At 46.9% G+C, this 18,286-nt stretch overlaps 1 protein-coding gene across 1 annotated transcript in view; it reads right to left on the reverse strand.

The window, feature by feature from the left end:
- rnaset2 (ribonuclease T2) overlaps positions 1-18,286 on the reverse strand; it is a 28,704-nt gene that overhangs the window by 10,130 nt on the left and 288 nt on the right. Inside the window, exons 2-5 of the mRNA XM_080200087.1 lie at positions 12,993-13,109; positions 7,696-7,759; positions 4,973-5,034; positions 1,777-1,834 (exon numbers count right to left, since the gene is read on the reverse strand). Coding sequence (XP_080056213.1) covers positions 1,777-1,834; positions 4,973-5,034; positions 7,696-7,759; positions 12,993-13,093 — 285 coding nt within the window. The 5' untranslated portion in view covers positions 13,094-13,109. The remainder of the gene's footprint in view (positions 1-1,776; positions 1,835-4,972; positions 5,035-7,695; positions 7,760-12,992; positions 13,110-18,286) is intronic.

The raw sequence follows: 18,286 nt of genomic DNA on the forward strand, positions 1-18,286 counted from the left end.
ATCATGGCTGATCTGTCGTGGCTCAGTTCCACATTCCCGCCCTCTCCCCATAACCCTTAATCCCCTCTCTTATCAAAAACCCACCAACCCGCGTCTTAAAAATATTTAGCGAGGCAGCCTCCACCACTTCAACAGGCAGAGAATTCCAGAGATTCACCACCCTTTGAGTGAAGAAGTTCCTCCTCAACTCTGTTCTAAACCGCCCCCCCTTTATCTTGAGGCTGTGCCCCCTAGTCCTACTATCCTTTGAGCGGGAAGAGTCTCTCCACCTCTATCCTATCCATCCCATTCATCATCTTATACGTCTCAATGAGATCTCCCCTCATTCTTCTAAACTCTAACAAGTACAAGCCTAATTTATTCAGCCTCTCCTCATAGCTCAACCCCCTCAACTCCGGCATCAGCCTAGTAAACCTCCTCTGCACTCCCTCCAAGGCCAAAATATCCTTGCGTAAGTACGGCGCCCAAAACTGCACACAGTACTCCAGCTGCGGCCTCACCAATGCCCTATACAGCCGCAGCAAGACCTCCCTACTTTTATATTCAATCCCCCTCGCTATGAAGGCCAGCATCCCATTCGCCTTCCTGACCACCTGCTGCACCTGCAAGCTGGGTTTTTGCGACTCATGCACAAGGACCCCGAGGTCCCTCTGCACCGTCGCCTGCTGCAGTTTTTCTCCACGTCAGTAATAATCCTTCCTACCATTATTCCTACCAAAGTGGACCACCTCGCACTTGCCAACATTAAATTCCATTTGCCATTTCCTGGCCCATTCGCCCAGCCTATCTAGATCCTTCTGCAGACTCTCCCCACCCTCCGCACAATTTGCCTTTCCACCAATCTTGGTGTCATCAGCAAATTTCGACACCCTGCACTCGATTCCCTCCTCCAGATCATCTATATAAATGGTAAATAGCTGAGGCCCCAGCACCGACCCCTGGGGCACTCCACTAGTCACCATCCGCCAATCCGAATAGCACCCATTAACCCCCACTCTCTGCCTCCTATTTGACAACCAATCCTCTATCCACGCTAACACCCTACCCCCAACTCCATGTCCCCTGACCTTCTGCAATAACCTCTTGTGAGGTACCTTGTCACACTCAACGTGGCTAAAATGAGTAATTATCTTGCTTTCCAGCATCTGAGTTGTGTTCCTGCCAGACGTACTGACTCCCTGTGAAAAAAATCTGAATCTTAAAACAGTCCCCTTTGAACATAAAATATATCAACAGCCCACCATATCACATTACTAAATATAAAATAAATACCACACATTGCAAAATGTTGAAAAGAATTACAGTACACTCACTGACAATACAGTACCATTAGACTGATGAGGCTCCATGTAGTGGCAGAGATAGATTGGCAAATCCAGGTAGCAAATGAAGTCCAAGGATTACATGCCCAAACCAACTCCTGCCATTAGATGGGAGCCCAGGACTTTAGCGCAAGTTCAGCAATGGAGCCAGCAGCAGCAGGAGGAGGACCCAAGAGTGGAGCACCCCAGGGAGCTAAGGTAAGAAGAGGGAAGGAGGGAGGCGAGGATGGAGAACAATGCTGGGAGGCGAGGCCAGCAGCGGGAGTAGGTGCGACTGACAGCAGGATCGGAGTGCTGCAGGGAAGAGGAGAGCCAGGAAGCCACAGAAGACGTCTGCAACGAAAGTGAAATGGGTTACATTAAACGAATATAATCGCCGATATTAAAGACTAAAATGGAACAACGTTAAGTGAGTCAACGTTAAGCAGCAATTTACTTAAAGCTAAATACCCACCTCTACATTTTCGATTTTGAATGGCCAGGAGTTGTTGCACATCTGGTTTCTTTTAGGCCTATTTTTAAAAAAATAAAAATTGTTTAATGCTATCCGGACCTATGTTATTGTAACAAGTCCTTTTTTGTTAAATCAATATCATCCTTAAGTAAAAACAGGAAATGGGTCTTATTTCAAAACAAAATTCTTTTAATGTAACAGCTGGATTTCTAACACTAGCAGTTAACCTCCATCCTCCCAGATTCAGGAGAGGTGCAGAGAGAAAGAGGGGGGTTAAAAAAAATCAGCAAAAGGCAAAGATGAGTTCATTGATGGGCGCGCATCCCAGGCCTGCATGCTCAGGGGGCAGACAGAGGGATAACAGCAACAGGCGAACAACAGGGGGCAAATTAAAATTAATTTTGCTCTTATCACATCTGCAAAATGTCCTAAAACACCTCAGAGGCAATAGGTCACTTTCAGTTGTATAAGTTCGGGTAATCAGGGCAAATTCAGTTGCTATTCCAAATAAAAAACCCGTAAGAACTGTAACTCCGCTTGCAATGTTTATTTGACAGCAATCTGTCCCTCCCATCAGGAACAAAGCCATTGTAAATTTAAAAATAATTGGTAATTTTTCACGTGAAAGGAGCCAGTGGAATTCTTATACCCATTCAGGGAGAAAGCAGTACTTTGATTGCTGTTATCTCTGTTCGATTAGTCTGTGCTAACATTTTGAGTAGAGCTTTTGTGTAAACTGCGAATTGCAATGTCAATAAGCTTCTCTGAAGACAGAAACTAACCAGGGTGTGATGAGCGCAGTACTGTAATTTAGTGGCTGCACAGGATGTGGCTAATTTATTGCTCATCTTCAGTTGTGCAAGTGACCCATTGTGCAATTAACAGGCTTGAGACACTGCTTCAGAACACTAAGCCTGTAGCACAGAAATGGTCAGATTCCTGTCCCTCAAAACCGCAAGAAATTACAAAAGATCGTGAATGTGGCCCAATCCATTACACAAACCAGCCTCCCACCCACTGACTCTGTCTGCACTTCCCGCTGCCTCGGCAAAGCAGCCGGCATAATTAAGGACCCCACGCACCCCGGATATTCTCTCTTCCACCTTCTTCCATCGGGAAAATGATACAAAAGTCTGAGGTCACGTACCAAACGACTCAAGAACACCTTCTTCCCTGTTGCTGTCAGACTTTTGAATGGACTTACCCCATATTAAGTTGATTTTTCTCTGCACCCTATCTATGACTGTAATATTACATTCTGCACTCTCTCCTTTCCTTCTTTACATGTAGTATGCTTTGTCTGTATAGCATGTAAGAAACAATACTTTTCACTGTACATGTGACAATAATAAATCAAATCAAGGGCGTCGATGAACCAGTTGGGTTTGAACTGCTGGTTTTTTTTCTTGGGTCCTTCCCCCATGGCGTGTTTGTCAATGTATCAGTTTACTTTGACAATTAATGACCTTATTAAAGACAGCTAATGATTACTGGCTCAATCTCCCAACATGTACAAATGGACACAGCTGGAGTTGCTGCGGGGAAACTAGATGGAATTTGTCTCTCTGTGGAGCCATGAGCAGAATAAACCTGAAGGTAAAAAAAATGGTTCGGCACAGACAAGAAGGGCCAAAAGGCCTGTTCCTGAGCTGTAATTTTCTATGGTTCTATGGTAAAAGACAGACTGCTGTTAATATGAACAACATTGTGGTAATGTCACTAGACTCGTAATCAAGAGGTCTAAACTAATGCTCTGGGACTGGGTTGCAAAGTCCCACCACGACGGTTGGTGGAATTTGGATTAAGTTAATAAATCTGCAACAGAATTCCAGTCATAGAATTCCTACAGTGCAGAAGGAGACCATTCGGCCCACTGAGTCTGCACCGACAACAATCGCACCCAAACCCTATCTCCACAACTCCATTCACTTACCCTGCTAACCCCCCTGAAACTAAGGGGCAATTTAGCACGGCCAATCAACCTAACCCGCATATCATTGGGCTGTGGGAGGAAACTGACACAGACACGGGGAAAATGTGCAGACTCCACACAGACAGTGACCCAAGACGGGAATCAAACATAAATATAAAACAGTCCACTTCTCAGTCTTTCTCTCCTCAATGAGGTCAAGCTCTGTAGAGGTGCCGATAGACATGGAAAAATTGCAGCCTGGTATCTAATCATTATCTAATGTCAATTTGGCGTTATTGTTCCACGAAGTCAGAAGGTTCTGGCTTCCGTCCCATTCCGGGATCTGAGCTTGGAATCCTGGCTGGCGTTAGCAGCTTTCCAGAATGTACCGTGCTGTTGGAGGCGCCACCTTTCAGATGCAACATTTAGCAGAGGCTGGAGTGCCTGCTCAAACGGGCGTAGAAGATCCCATGGCATTGTTCAAAACGAGGTGAACTTCCCCCTCAGGAGACTCGACCAACATTCCTCCCTCAGATACCACATTCTCTGGCAATTCGTCGCGCCCGCTGCTTGTGGGATCTTGCTGTGTGCAAATTGGCCTGCAAATCAACAGTGCGCGCACTTCCATTGACAGTGTGACGCTTTGAGATGGAATGATACACTGTACATGGGAATTAAATGAATCAGTCTGTAACAGGAAGCCTGTCAGTAATGGTGACCATGACAATGATCATTGATTGTCAGAAAAACCCATCTGGTTCGCTAACATCCTTTAGGGAAGGAAATCTGCCATCCTTACCCGGCCTGGCCTACATGTGACTCCAGAGCCACAGCAATGTGGTTGACTCTTAAATGCCCTCTGAAAAGGTCTAGCAAGCCACTCAGTTCAAGGGCAATTAGGGACGGGCAACAAATATTGGGCTAGCCAGCGACATCCATGGAATTGCACACATTTTACCATGCAGGCGGCACAGTGGTTAGCATTGCTGCCCCACAGTGTCAGGGACCCAGGTTCGATTCTCAGCTCGGGTCACTGTCTGTGTGGAGTCTGTACGTTCTCCATGTCTGCGTGGGTTTCCTCCAGGTGCTCCAGTTTCCTCCCACAGTCTGAAAGATGTGCTGGTTAGATGCATCGGCCATGCTAAATTCTCCCCCAGTGTACCCAGACGCCGGAGTGTGGCGACTCAGGGATTTTCACAGTCACTTCATTGCAGCGTTAATGTAAGCCTACTTGTGCCAATAAATAAATCTTACCAGAGACCATAAATCAACAAATCTCCTTACCAGAGTCCATGAACTGTCCAATATCCAATATTCGGAGGAGTTTTGCAAGCCTCGCTATCCATCTGAGAAAGTTAAAAGATTTTTCACAAAGTTTATAGCCCATTTCAGAGGCCTGCTCTAACAGACAGTTCCATTTCTGAAAGAATGACTCATGCACCAACCACCCCCACCCCCCACAGTTACGCTGGAACTTCTCCACAGAAAGCTGCAGCTGTGGCGTGACTTGGGCGTCAACCTGTTGACACTTAAACCTTTGCGCCCCAAGCAGTGGTCTAAACATGAGATAAGACTTTCAGTATTCTGGAGAAAGTCAACGCGAATGGAGAAGATATCAGAACGTGGCACCCTCTGTGTTGCCAAAAGGTCACTGAACCCTTCAAATTGCTGAGAGTTCAGAGCCACTCACAGGGAATGTTCCCTGGATCGATGTCTGGAAGGCGAGAAGATTAGTTGCAACTCCTCAAAGTGCCTCTTGCAAGTCCCTTTCCAAAGCCACTCTGTCTGGGCACCTCCCTCCCAGCTTCCCGGGAGCCAATCTTTGAGCAGGATCTCTCTCAACATCTTTTTTCCCCCTCTCATTTCCCAGGTTTTTCCGTCCACTCAGAATCCCTACAGTGCAGAATGAGGCTGTTTGGCCCATCGAGTCTGCACTGACTCTCCGACAGAGGATCCCACGTGGGCCCTTTCCCATAACCCCACATATTTACCCTGTTAATCCCCCTACCTGACACATCTTGGGACACAAAGGGACGACTTAGCATGGCCATTCCACCTTAGCTACACATCTTTAGATTGCGGGAGGAAGCCAGAGCACGCAGAGGAAACCCATGCAGACACGGGAAGAATGTGCAAACTCCACACAGTCAGTGACCCAAGCCAGGAATCGAACCCAGGTCCCTGGTGCTGTGAGGCAGCAGCGCTAACCAATGTGCCACCGTGCGGATTCTTCATGAAGTTTGCAACGGTCACTTAAGCCTAAAGACTGTGGGCCTGAAGGCAAACTTAATGAAACCATCATCAGAAAAACCCACCTGGTTCACTAATGTCCTTTAGGGAAGGAAATCTGCCATCCTTACCCAGTCTGGCCTACACGTGACTCCAGAGCCACGGCAACTTGGTTGATTCTCAACTGCCCTCCAAGGACAACTAGGGATGGGCAATAAATGCTGTAAAAAGTCTGACAACACCAGGTTTTAGTCCAACCTATTTATTTGATAATATACTCACTAGCTTTCGGGGTTACCCCCTTCGTCAGGTCACCTGACAAAGGGGGTAACCCCGAAAGCTAGTGAGTATATTATCAAATAAATAGGTTGGACTAAAACCTGGTGTTGTCAGACTTTTTACTATGTTTACGCCAGTCCAACGCCGGCATACCCACATCAATAAATGCTGGCCAGCTAGCAACACCTTTGTGCCATGAATCAAAAAAAGATTGCTGGAGAGGCGTTGGCCTAGTCATGTTGCTAGACTATTAATGCAGAAACTCAGCTAATGCTCTGGGAACCTAGGTTCGACTCCCTCCACAGAAGATGGAGGAATTTGAATTCAATAAAAAAAAATCTGAAATTAAGAATCTACGGATGACCCATGAAACCATTGTCGATTGTCGGAAAAATCCACCTGGTTCATTAATGATCTTTAGGGAAGGAAATCTCATCTTGGGGCCTGAAACTTTCCTTCAGGCCCACAGTCTTTAGGCTTAAGTGACCGTTGCAAACTTTATGAAGAATCCACAGGGAGGCCTACTTGTGATTCCAAAGCCACAGCAATGTGGTTGACTCTCAACTGCCCTCTGAAATGAGGAGATGAGGGGGTTGGACTATGAAGAGAGACTAAATAGACTGGGTCTGTACTCGTTGGAGTTTAGAAGGATGAGGGGGGATCTTATAGAGATGTATAAGATAATGAGAGGGATGGGAGAGATTCTTCCCGCTTAGAAAGGATAGCAGGACTAGAGGGCACAGCCTCAAGATAGGGGGGGGGGGGGGCAGTTTAGATCGGAGTGGAGGAGGAACTTCTTCACTCAAAGGATGGTGAATCTCTGGAATTCTCTGCCCGTTGAAGTGGTGGAGGCTACCTCACTAAATATATTTAAGTCATGGGTAGATAGGTTTTTGACAGACAAGGGAATTAAGGGTTATGGGGAGAAAGCGGGAAAGTGGAACTGATCCACTTCAGATCAGCCATGATCTTATTGAATGGCGGGGCAGGCTCGAAGGGCTAGATGGCCTACTCCTGCTCCTATTTCTTATGTTCTTATGAAATGGGGGGCAATTAGGGATGGGCAATAAATGCTGGCCCAGCCAGTGACACCCATGTACCAGGAATGGATTGGAAAAAAAAACATCCAGTCTGTTTCTAACATTTTGATTTAGGCGATGGGACTGACTCTCAGTAGGTCACGGAACTCGAATATGAGGAAGCGGCAATAACGGATGATTCAGCGGTTCATACACAAACAACTTTTGCAAACTGTTGACTCAAATAAATCCAGAAATACATTCAACTGGAAACAAATTGTGGTCAGTGCAGCCTCGATGGGTCGAATGGCCTCTCTCTGTACTGCAGGGTTTCTATGATTTCTATGAAAACCGGACAGTATAAGCAAATTAATGATTAAATTTTGCACATCGATTTTTTTTTTGGAAGGACACTTATTAAAAATTTCAGTCTAAAGACGCAACAAGCAAAAGCAAAAACAGACAATGCTACAGACTCACCAAACACACAGACTCAGGCCAGTGCTGGGACAAAATGATGCTGTGCCAGGGATGGATTTTTTTACTAGGAGAAAACAGACCATAATTAGCACATTTTAAAAATTTATTTATTCATATCACATAGGCTGGGCGAATGGGCCAGGAAATGGCAAATGGAATTTAATGTTGGCAAGTGCGAGGTGGTCCACTTTGGTAGGAAGGATTATTACTTACGTGGAGAAAAACTGCAGCAGGCGATGGTGCAGAGGGACCTCGGGGTCCTTGTGCATGAGTCGCAAAAACCCAGCCTGCAGGTGCAGCAGGTGGTCAGGAAGGCGAATGGGATGCTGGCCTTCATAGCGAGGGGGATTGAATATAAAAGTAGGGAGGTCTTGCTGCAGCTGTATAGGGCATTGGTGAGGCCGCAGCTGGAGTACTGTGTGCAGTTTTGGGCGCCGCACCTGCGCAAAGATATTTTGGCCTTGGAGGGAGTGCAGAGGAGGTTTACTAGGCTGATGCCGGAGTTGAGGGGGTTGAGCTACGAGGAGAGGCTGAATAAATTAGGCTTGTACTCGTTAGAGTTTAGAAGAATGAGGGGAGATCTCATTGAGACGTATAAGATGATGAATGGGATGGATAGGATAGAGGTGGAGAGACTCTTCCCGCTCAAAAAAGACAGTAGGACTAGGGGGCACAGCCTCAAGATAAAGGGGGGGCGGTTTAGAACGGAGTTGAGGAGGAACTTCTTCACTCAAAGGGTGGTGAATCTCTGGAATTCTCTGCCCGTTGAAGTGGTGGAGGCTGCCTTGCTAAATATTTTTAAGACGCGGGTTGATGGGTTTTTGATAAGAGAGGGGATTAAGGGTTATGGGGAGAGGGCGGGAAAGTGGAACTGAGCCACGACAGATCAGCCATGATCTTATTGAATGGCAGGGCAGGCTCGAAGGGCTAGATGGCCTACTCCTGCTCCTATTTCTTATGCTCTTAATAAGCTTACATTAACACTGCAATGAAGTCAGTGTGAAAATCCCCCGGTTGCCACCTGTTCGGGCACACTGAGGGAGAATTTAGCATGGCCAATGCACCTAAGCAGCACGTCTTTCAGACTGTGGGAGGAAGCCTGAGCACCCGCAGGAAACCCACGCAGACACGGGGAGAAGGTGCAGCCTCCACACAGACAGTGACCCAAGCCGAGAATCGAATCGATGGCGCTGCGAGGCAACAGTGCTAACCACTGTCCCACACACATGCCACAATTGAACTCTTCCTTGAATCTCACAGTTACTTCATTGCAGTGTTAATGTAAACCTACATTTGACACTAATAAACATCTTTTTTCCCCCTAAGAGTTGCATCCTGAACTGCGCAGTGGGCCACAGTACCAGTTTAATAGCGGACTGTGCTGATATTATTCAATTCTTGGTCTACATTGTCTGATCTCAGCCCAGCCCTTAGGAGGTATGAGGTGAAGTTTAGGGTGCTCTGCTGATCTTCCTGGGATAGGAGCTGATGAAGAGGGAAACAGGGAGCAATCGACTGGGGTTTCCGTTTCCCCATATTCAGCAACATGTGCTGGAGGCGCAAGTGGACAGCATCAGGCTCAAGTGTGATGCCCCCACAGCTGAACAGCAGGCTACCCCCACTCACCAACTGAGATCACAACTCAAGAATGGCCAACTACAAGACAGCTACCAGCATTCGAGTCCAGCACAGAATCCCTGTCTTCAGGGAGTAAGAGGAAGGCTGGTGAGAATATCATAAAAAATATAGAATCCCTACAATGCAAAACATAAGAACATAAGAAATAGGAGCAGGAGGAGGCCATCTAGCCCCTCAAGCCTGCCCCACCATTCAATAAGATCGTGGCTGATCTGAGAAGGTGGCCATTTGGCCCATTGAGTCTGCACTGACTCTCCGAGAGGATCTTACTTAGGCTCTATCCCTGTAACCCCATATATTTACCCAACTAATCCCCCTACATAACTCGAGATCTTTCATGCAGCGGTGCAGACTCAATGGGCCGAAGGGCCTCTTCTGCACTGCAGGATTCTGAGAGACACTAAACAGCAATTTAGCACGGTCAATCCAACTAACCTGCACATCTTGGGACTATGGGAGGAAACCAGAGCCACTGGAGGAGATGCACGCAGACACGGGAAGGACATGCAAACTCCACACAGACAATGACCCGAGGTCGGAATTTGATCCGGGAATAGAAAGAATGACTTTTTAAAATCAAATATTTTGAAGATACCATTTTTGCACAAAAATGACATGATAGGGACAGGCCAGTCTGTGATGGCATTGGAGGAATTTAGCATGGTCAATTTAGCGTGGAAAATGCACCAGCCAGCATGTCTTTCAATGGGAGGAAACCCACACAGACACGGGGAGAACTTCCTGCAACAGCTGGTTGTAACGTGACCAGACTTAAAAAAATGACCACATTTTTTGCCCCACAGGGTCAAATGTAAAATAAAAACCAACGGAACACGGCAAGCACAGATACAAGGGGTCATGGACAGGAACTTCTTCTGTTGGCATAGAAGAGATCATCTTCAAGTTAGGCCCCAAGGCCCATGGGTGACTAAGGGAACTATTAATAAGAGGATCAGAATGAAACAACTAGGAATATGATTAAAAAATAGAGGGCAAACAACAAAAGGATGGGTTTTCACCCTTTTGTTTAGGCAAAGAACTCAAAATACTACCAGGTGTTTGGAGGGGAACAGTTGTGGGAAAATAAGGTCCTGTTAATGGAACACCCACCAGGCCCACACCTGAAAAAGGGTATGAAAGATGTCCGTACAAAGACACTCATGGCTGCAATCAAGGACAGCTTAGTCGGTTATTAAAGAGTTAAGTCAAATCAGTGCCAAACTGACCAGTCGCTGATGTTTGCTTTAAGTTGTTGGAACTTTAAGTAAAGGTACATTTGTATCATTGAGAGAGAGACCTGGGATTACTGAGAGACATTACCATTGTGTGTTTAATGGTAGTCTCTTGCACATTTAGGAACTTATCCCAGACATCCTTGTCTCAAAATGTTTGAGCTCAGCACGCTGACAAAGGTAGCATCTTCTGGTGCATCTCCCTCACACGAGCAGTGACCCTAATCCTGTGTTGCTGCTGCACAGACAGTGGCACAGTGGTTCGCACTGCTGCCTCACAGCGCCAGGGACACGGGTTCAACCCTGACCTCGGGTGACTGTCTGTGTACAGTTTGCACGATCTCCCCGTGTCTGCGTGGGTTTCCTCCCACAGTCCAAAGATGTGCGGGTTAGGTTGACTGGCCATGCTAAATTGCCCCTTAGTGTCAGGGGGATTAGCAGGGTAAAATACATGGGGGTAATGGGGATAGGGTCTGGGTGGGATTGTCATCGGTGCAGGCTCGATGGGCTAGATAAAAATCATAGAATCCTACAGTGCAAAAGGGGGACATTCGGCCCATTGAGTCTATACCAACCACGCAGGCCCGATCCCCACAGCCCCATGCATTTACCCCAGCCTGTCGCCCCCCCAACACTAAGGGACAATTTAGCATGGCCAATCCACCTAACCTGCACATCTTTGGAGTGTGGGAGCAAACTGGGGCACCTTGAAGAAACTCACGCAGACATGAGGAGAATGTGCAGACTCCACACAGACAATGACCCAAGCCAGGAATAAAATCCGGGTCCCTGGCGCTGTGAGGCAGCAGTGCTAAGTGCTGAATGGCCTCCTTCTGCACTGTACACATTCTATGATTTCTTTATTCCTGTGACATGTAAAGCCTCACAACCCCCTGTGCAAAACAAAGAGTCTGTCACACACTTGAAATCGTACGTCTACTGGCAATGTTGTTTAAACACTTCATCAGCTAAGCAGCCCTGTGACTGCACTGGAACGCCAGTCATGGCATCAGCTGCTCCAAAACCACTGACAAGCCTCACGATTTACGACTTGATTTGAGAGCAAAGTGTTAGAGGAATTGCGAAGGTGCAAGTTTCGCAATGTGACTCGCTCAGCTTCTTCACCAGCACGGACAGAGAGGAACCACTGTGAAGCAAATCACATGGCGGGTTCCAGCTCCGAACGCGCACTTTCGAAATACATCTTGCCAAACCGCAGAGGCAGAATTCCTGGAACAAAGCGAATGGTAGGACGGAGGAACAAGCAATTAAATCGAATTGTACAGCAGCCCCCCAGTCCCGTACCATTCGGCTGAGTGTCTGTGCCACCTCTTTGAAAGACAATCTTCCCTCTTTGCCTTAAAATTCCACCATTTCAAGTGCGCTTATTTTCGATAAGGACTCTTGAAACTGCTTTCCTCACCGGCTACGGGCAGTGACTTTCCGATCCTTACAACACATTGCACAAAAGGGATTTTTCCTCATCTTGCCCACTGCCTAACTGGTATTTTGTGAAATTTTATTGCAACATCCTTATAGTGCAAAAAGAGGTCATTTGACCCATTGAGTGCACCGACTCTCCCACAGAGCGTCTTACCCAAGCCCTAACCCCCTTAAACCCCACATTATTTACCCCGTTAACTCCCCTAACCCCCAAGAGTGCACTCACCATCCTTAATTGGACAGAAACCACCACACACACACACACACACACACACAACTGGATACTCTGGTGATAATTACCAACTGGGTGAGGTCACGCCCTCCGACCCCCACCCCACAAGTGTGGGTTTTTTTTAAAAATCAGAATCCTTAAAGTGGAGAAGCAGGCCATTCAGCCCATTGAGCCTGCACTGAGTCTCCAACATAGCATCTCACTCAAACCTTAACCCTGTAACCTCACTGATCCTGGGATACTAAGGGGAAATTTAGCATGGCCAATCCACCTAACCTGTGCATCTTTGGAGACTAAGGGGGCAATTTAGCATGGCCAATCCATCTAATCTACACATCTTTGGACAATAAGGTCAATTTAGCATGGCCAATCCATCTAATCTACACATCTTTGGACAATAAGGTCAATTTAGCATTGCCAATCCATCTAATCTACACATCTTTGGACAATGAGGGCAATTTAGCATATGTCCCATATGGATCCCATATGTTTGATTTTAAATATCCACCAAACCTGTCCTGACAAGATTCACATATTTGAACTCTCCCACCCACCGGGTTTCCCTGCTCTTACACCCCTTTTTACAAACATGACATTTAATCCTCGTCATCACAGGATCAATTTGAGCAGACAACTCAAATTCCTTTTTTAAGGAGGGAACAGTGACCAACACTGTAAATTCCCAGTAATGTCAGGGGATGTCAGCACTGCAAATGTTGAGCAAGTTCCCCCACGTTCTGTTTCACACTTACCAATCTGAAATCTGAGGCACCACAAAGGCAACTAGCAGAGGCGGGAGAATCCAGGCAAACATCCACTTCCTCTGGTTTGCTCTGCTGTTCCAATCAGCCATTTCACCTCAACTTGTCCTGCAGGCAAACAGATGCTGATTGAGAGATTAACATGGCTCGGCACTTTCCCATTCTTTATATTCTTGCAGCCAAGAGTTCCCAGCCCAGGGTTAAGCAGGAAGATCTCAAACCTCTTTCCAACATTCTCTGCTCCTTGCTGGGATGTGGGAACTTCGGTGCAGTGCTCCAATCCTGGACAAGCAAGGTCGGAGGTCACATACTAACCGACTCAAGAACAGCTTCTTCCCTGCTGGTTAGGTGCATTGGCCACGCTAAATACTCCCTCAGTGTACCCAAACAGGTGCTGGAGTGTGGCGACTAGGGGATTTTCACAGTAACTTCATTGCAGTGTTAATGTAAGCCTACTTGTGACACTAATAAAAAAAAATCAGACTTTTGAACTGACCTACCTTGCATTAAGTTGATCTTTCTCGACACCCTAGCTATGACTGTAACACTACATTCTGCACTCTCTCGTTTCCTTCTCTATGAATGGTATGCTTTGTCTGCAGAGTGTGCAAGAAACAATACTTTTCACTGTATACTAATACATGTGACAATAATAAATCAAATCAAAATCAAATCAACCTAGAGGCTGCGAATAGAAATTTCATCAGGACAAGTTCAGTGGCACAGTGGTTAGCACTGCTGCCTCACAGCGCCAAGGACAGGGGTTCAATTCCCAGCTTGGGCCACCATCTGTGCGGAGTCTGCAGGTTCTCTCCGTGTCTGGATGGGTTTCCTCCCACAGTCCGAAAGATGTGCTGGTTAGGTGCATTTGCCATGCTAAGTTCTCCCTCAGTGAACCCGAACAGGCACTGAAGTGTGGCAACCAGGGGATTTTCACAGTAACTTCATTGCATTGTTAATGTAAGCCTACTTGTGACAATAATAGATAAATTTTAAACTTGTGAAGTTGAAATCATCAAATCTGGTCACTTGCGGGCTGGTTGGCAGCAGAAAAAAGTGACTATGGAAACTCCAGTGTTGTGTAGAGTGATCCTACTGCTAACAAATAGTCTGAAATCAGACACATGGAACAGAGAATTGGAATAAATTTCTTCTACTTAAAATATTATCAAGGGAGTTCAAGTAAAGTTTATTCATTAAATGTCGCAAGTAAGCTTACATTAGCATTGCAATGAAGTTACAGTGAAAATCCCCCACACTCCTGGCTCCTGTTCAGGTACATTGAGGGACAATTTAGCATGGCCAATGCACCTAACCAACATGTCTTTTGGACTATGCGAGGAAACCAGAGCACCCAGAGGAAACCCAAGCAGACACGGGGAGAACATGCAGACTCTGCACAGACAGTGACCCAAGCCAGGAATCGAACCTGGGTCCCTGGCACTGTGAGGCAGCAGTGCTAACAACTCAGATTCATAGAATCCCTATAGTGCAGATGGAGGCCACTGAGTCTGCACTGACATCAATCCCACCCAGGTCCTATCCCTGCTTAGTTACCTTGCTAATCCCTTTATCACATCCCAGGACACTAAGGGTTAATTTAGCATGTCCAATCAACCTAATCCACACATCTTTGGAGTGTGGCTGGAAACCGGAGCACCTGGAGGAAACCCACACAGACACGGGGAGAACATGCATGCTCCACACAGACAGTGACCCAGGTTGGGAATCGAACCCGGGTCCCTGGCACTGTGAGGCAGCAGTGCTAACCATTGTGCCAGCCATATTTGAACAATTAGATAATGTTCCTCACCATGGCCTTTCTCCTCTGTGAAAAAAGAAACAGTCCACTGCATACAGTTGTTTTATTTTAATCTGAAGCAGTGCTTTGGCTTTGCGGAAGTTGCTGATACACGAGTACTGGTCAACTTCAATGTTTGGTCAGCAACAACTTGCGTCACAAATATCTGCAAGCCTAACAGTTGGTAAAATACCAGCTGATCCAGTGCAGGCTAAGCGTGGAGCCAATCTTCTGATTAGCAGAATACTGACCGAATCCTCTCCCTCACCAGAGGCTAGACACAAACCTCGACAGAGAGAACGGCACCTCACCTTTCAGCCCTATCAAACCCTCTCCTCATGTAACACACATTGGTGAAATGATGCGGTGACAATAATGTCCCTCTCAATGGCAGTAAAATGAAGACGAGAGTCATCAACCTCAGGAAGTGTAAAGGAGAACGTGCCCCTATCTATATCAATGGGGATGAACTGAAAACCATTGAGAATTTCACGTTTCTAGGTGTTCAGATCACCAATCTGTCTTGGTCCATCCACACTAACGCTATAGTTAAGGAAGCCCACCCACGCCTCTACTTTCTCAGGCAGCTAAGGAAGTTTGGCATGTCAGCTACAAATATCACCAAGTTTTTACAGATGCAACATAGAAAGCATCCTTTCTGGTTGTATCACAGCTTGGTGTGGGCTCCTGCTCTGATCAAGACCGCAAGGAACTGCAAAAGGTTGTGAACGTAGCCCAATCCATCACATAAACCAGCCTCCCATCTATTGACACTGTCTACACTTCCCGCTGCCTCGGCAAAGCAGCCAGCATAATTAAGGACCCCATGCACCCCGGACATTCTCTCTTCCACCTTCTTCCGTTGGGAAAAGGGTACAAAATATTTGAGGACACTAACCAATCGACTCAAGAACAGCTTAGAACATAAGAACATAAGAAATAGGAGCAGGAGTAGGCCATCCAGCCCTTCGAGCCTGCCCCGCCATTCAATAAGATCATGGCTGATCTGTCGTGGCTCAGTTCCACATTCCCGCCCTCTCCCCATAACCCTTAATCCCCTCGCTTATCAAAAACCCATCAACCCGCGTCTTAAAAATATTTAGTGAGGCAGCCTCCACCACTTCAACGGGCAGAGAATTCCAGAGATTCACCACCCTTTGAGTGAAGAAGTTCTTCCTCAACTCCGTTCTAAACCGCCCCCCCCCTTTATCTTGAGGCTGTGCCCCCTAGTCCTACTGTCCTTTCTGAGCGGGAAGAGTCTCTCCACCTCTATCCTATCCATCCCATTCATCATCTTATACATCTCAATGAGATCTCCCCTCATTCTTCTAAACTCTAACCAGTACAAGCCTAGTTTATTCAGCCTCTCCTCATAGCTCAACCCCCTCAACTCCGGCATCAGCCTAGTAAACCTCCTCTGCACTCCCTCCAAGGCCAAAATATCCTTGCGTAAGTACGGCGCCCAAAATTGCACACAGTACTCCAGCTGTGGCCTCACCAATGCCCTATACAGCCGCAGCAAAACCTCCCTACTTTTATATTCAATCCCCCTCGCAATGAAGGCCAGCATCCCATTCGCCTTCCTGACCACCTGCAAGCTGGGTTTTTGCGACTCATGCACAAGGACCCCGAGGTCCCTCTGCACCGTCGCCTGCTGCAGTTTTTCTCCACGTAAGTAATAATCCTTCCTACCATTATTCCTACCAAAGTGGACCAGCTCGCACTTGCCAACATTAAATTCCATTTGCCAGTTCCTGGCCCATTCGCCCAGCCTATCTAGATCCTTCTGCAGACTCTCCACACCCTCCGCGCAATTTGCCGTTCCACCAATCTTGGCGTCATCAGCAAATTTTGACACCATACACTCGGTTCCCTCCTCCAGATCATCTATATAAATGGTAAATAGCTGAGGCCCCAGCACTGACCCCTGAGGCACTCCACTAGTCAGAAATTGATAAAGAAGGGTAGGATAAACTATGAAGCTGGGCTAGCGCTTAATATAAAAAAGGATAGCAAGAGTTTTTATAAGTATATAAAAAGGAAGAGGCTGGCTAGGGTGAACGTTGGACCCTTAGAGGATGAGAAGGGGGACTTAGTGGTAGAGGATGGGGAAATGGCTGAGGTCTTGAATAACTTTTTTGTTTCGGTCTTCACGGAGGAGGACGTGAATAATTGGCCGGGTGTTAGCGATGGAAAGGTGGTAGGACTGGAGGGTCTCAATGACATTACTGTTACTAGAGAGGCAGTGCTCGACAGACTGGAGGGGCTGATTGTGGACAAGTCCCCAGGACCGGATGGAATGCATCCGAGGGTTCTGAAAGAAATTGCGGAGGTGATAGTGGATGCCTTGGTGGTTGTTTTCCAGACGTCGCTGGATTCCGGGGAAGTGCCGGAAGATTGGAAAGTGGCTAATGTTACGCCGTTGTTTAAGAAGGGTGCCAGGCAAAATGCGGGGAATTATAGGCCGGTTAGTTTAACGTCTGTTGTAGGTAAAATGTTAGAATCCGTCATCAAGGAGGAAATAGCAAGGCATCTTGAGGGGAATTGCTTGATAGAGCAGACGCAGCACGGTTTCGTTAAGGGGAAGTCGGACTTTATATTAAGTTGATCTTTCTCTACACCCTAGCTATGACTGTAACACTACAGTCTGCACTCTGCTTTCCTGCTCCCCAAGTACTCTACGAACGGTATGCTTTGTCTGTATAGTGCACAAAAACAATGTTTTTCACTGTATCCCAGTATATGTGACAATGATAAATCAAGTATGTTGGCCTGTCTTTACAGACGGTGCCTGTCTGTGTTGGCTTTGTTGAACTGTAGCTAACTCAGGGGAAAGAAGCCAGAATTCATGGTTTGGATTCTGCTGCAGCCAGTCACACACTTGCGAGTTTAAACAGGACAGTTGCCTCTCGGATATGGATCAGTCTCCCCTGCCTCACCATAAACCATCTCAGTCACGCACAAGACCGTGTTCCTGCATCGCGAACAGGAAAGTTGCCACGAACTCACTATAAAAAGTACAACTTCAAATTCCAGCCCGGCAGCAGAACGGCATTGAGGGTTTCAGCCCTACTGCTGAAGGCACCCACTCGGGGCTGGGGCTGGGGCTGCAGTCTCGCTGCGAGCCTGGACTGGCAGCTATTTGACTGGGGAGGCAGTGCAGGAACTCTCGGAGAGTCAACCCCTACGGGTATAAACCCCGCGACTCCTGCAAGAGGTCTTTACCCTCTCACTCCGACACCCCCAACCCCTGCACCCCCACACAACTGGAGGTAGAGGGATTGGGAGAGTCTGGTCCCCTCCAGCTGAGTTGGCTACAATTCCACCCCTCTTCTCTTGTTGGTGGTGCCGTCAGCTTCTTACAGAGAGTAAATCACACATTACACCCTGTACAATACACCCCATACATAACACACAATACACCCAATATATTAATAGACCCTACACATTACACCTATACAATGCATCTTTCACTTTATATACA

The sequence above is a fragment of the Carcharhinus amblyrhynchos genome, chromosome 12, assembly GCF_965287045.1.
Source record: "Carcharhinus amblyrhynchos chromosome 12, sCarAmb.v2.hapA, whole genome shotgun sequence".
In the NCBI taxonomy this organism is placed as follows: Eukaryota; Metazoa; Chordata; class Chondrichthyes; order Carcharhiniformes; family Carcharhinidae; genus Carcharhinus; species Carcharhinus amblyrhynchos.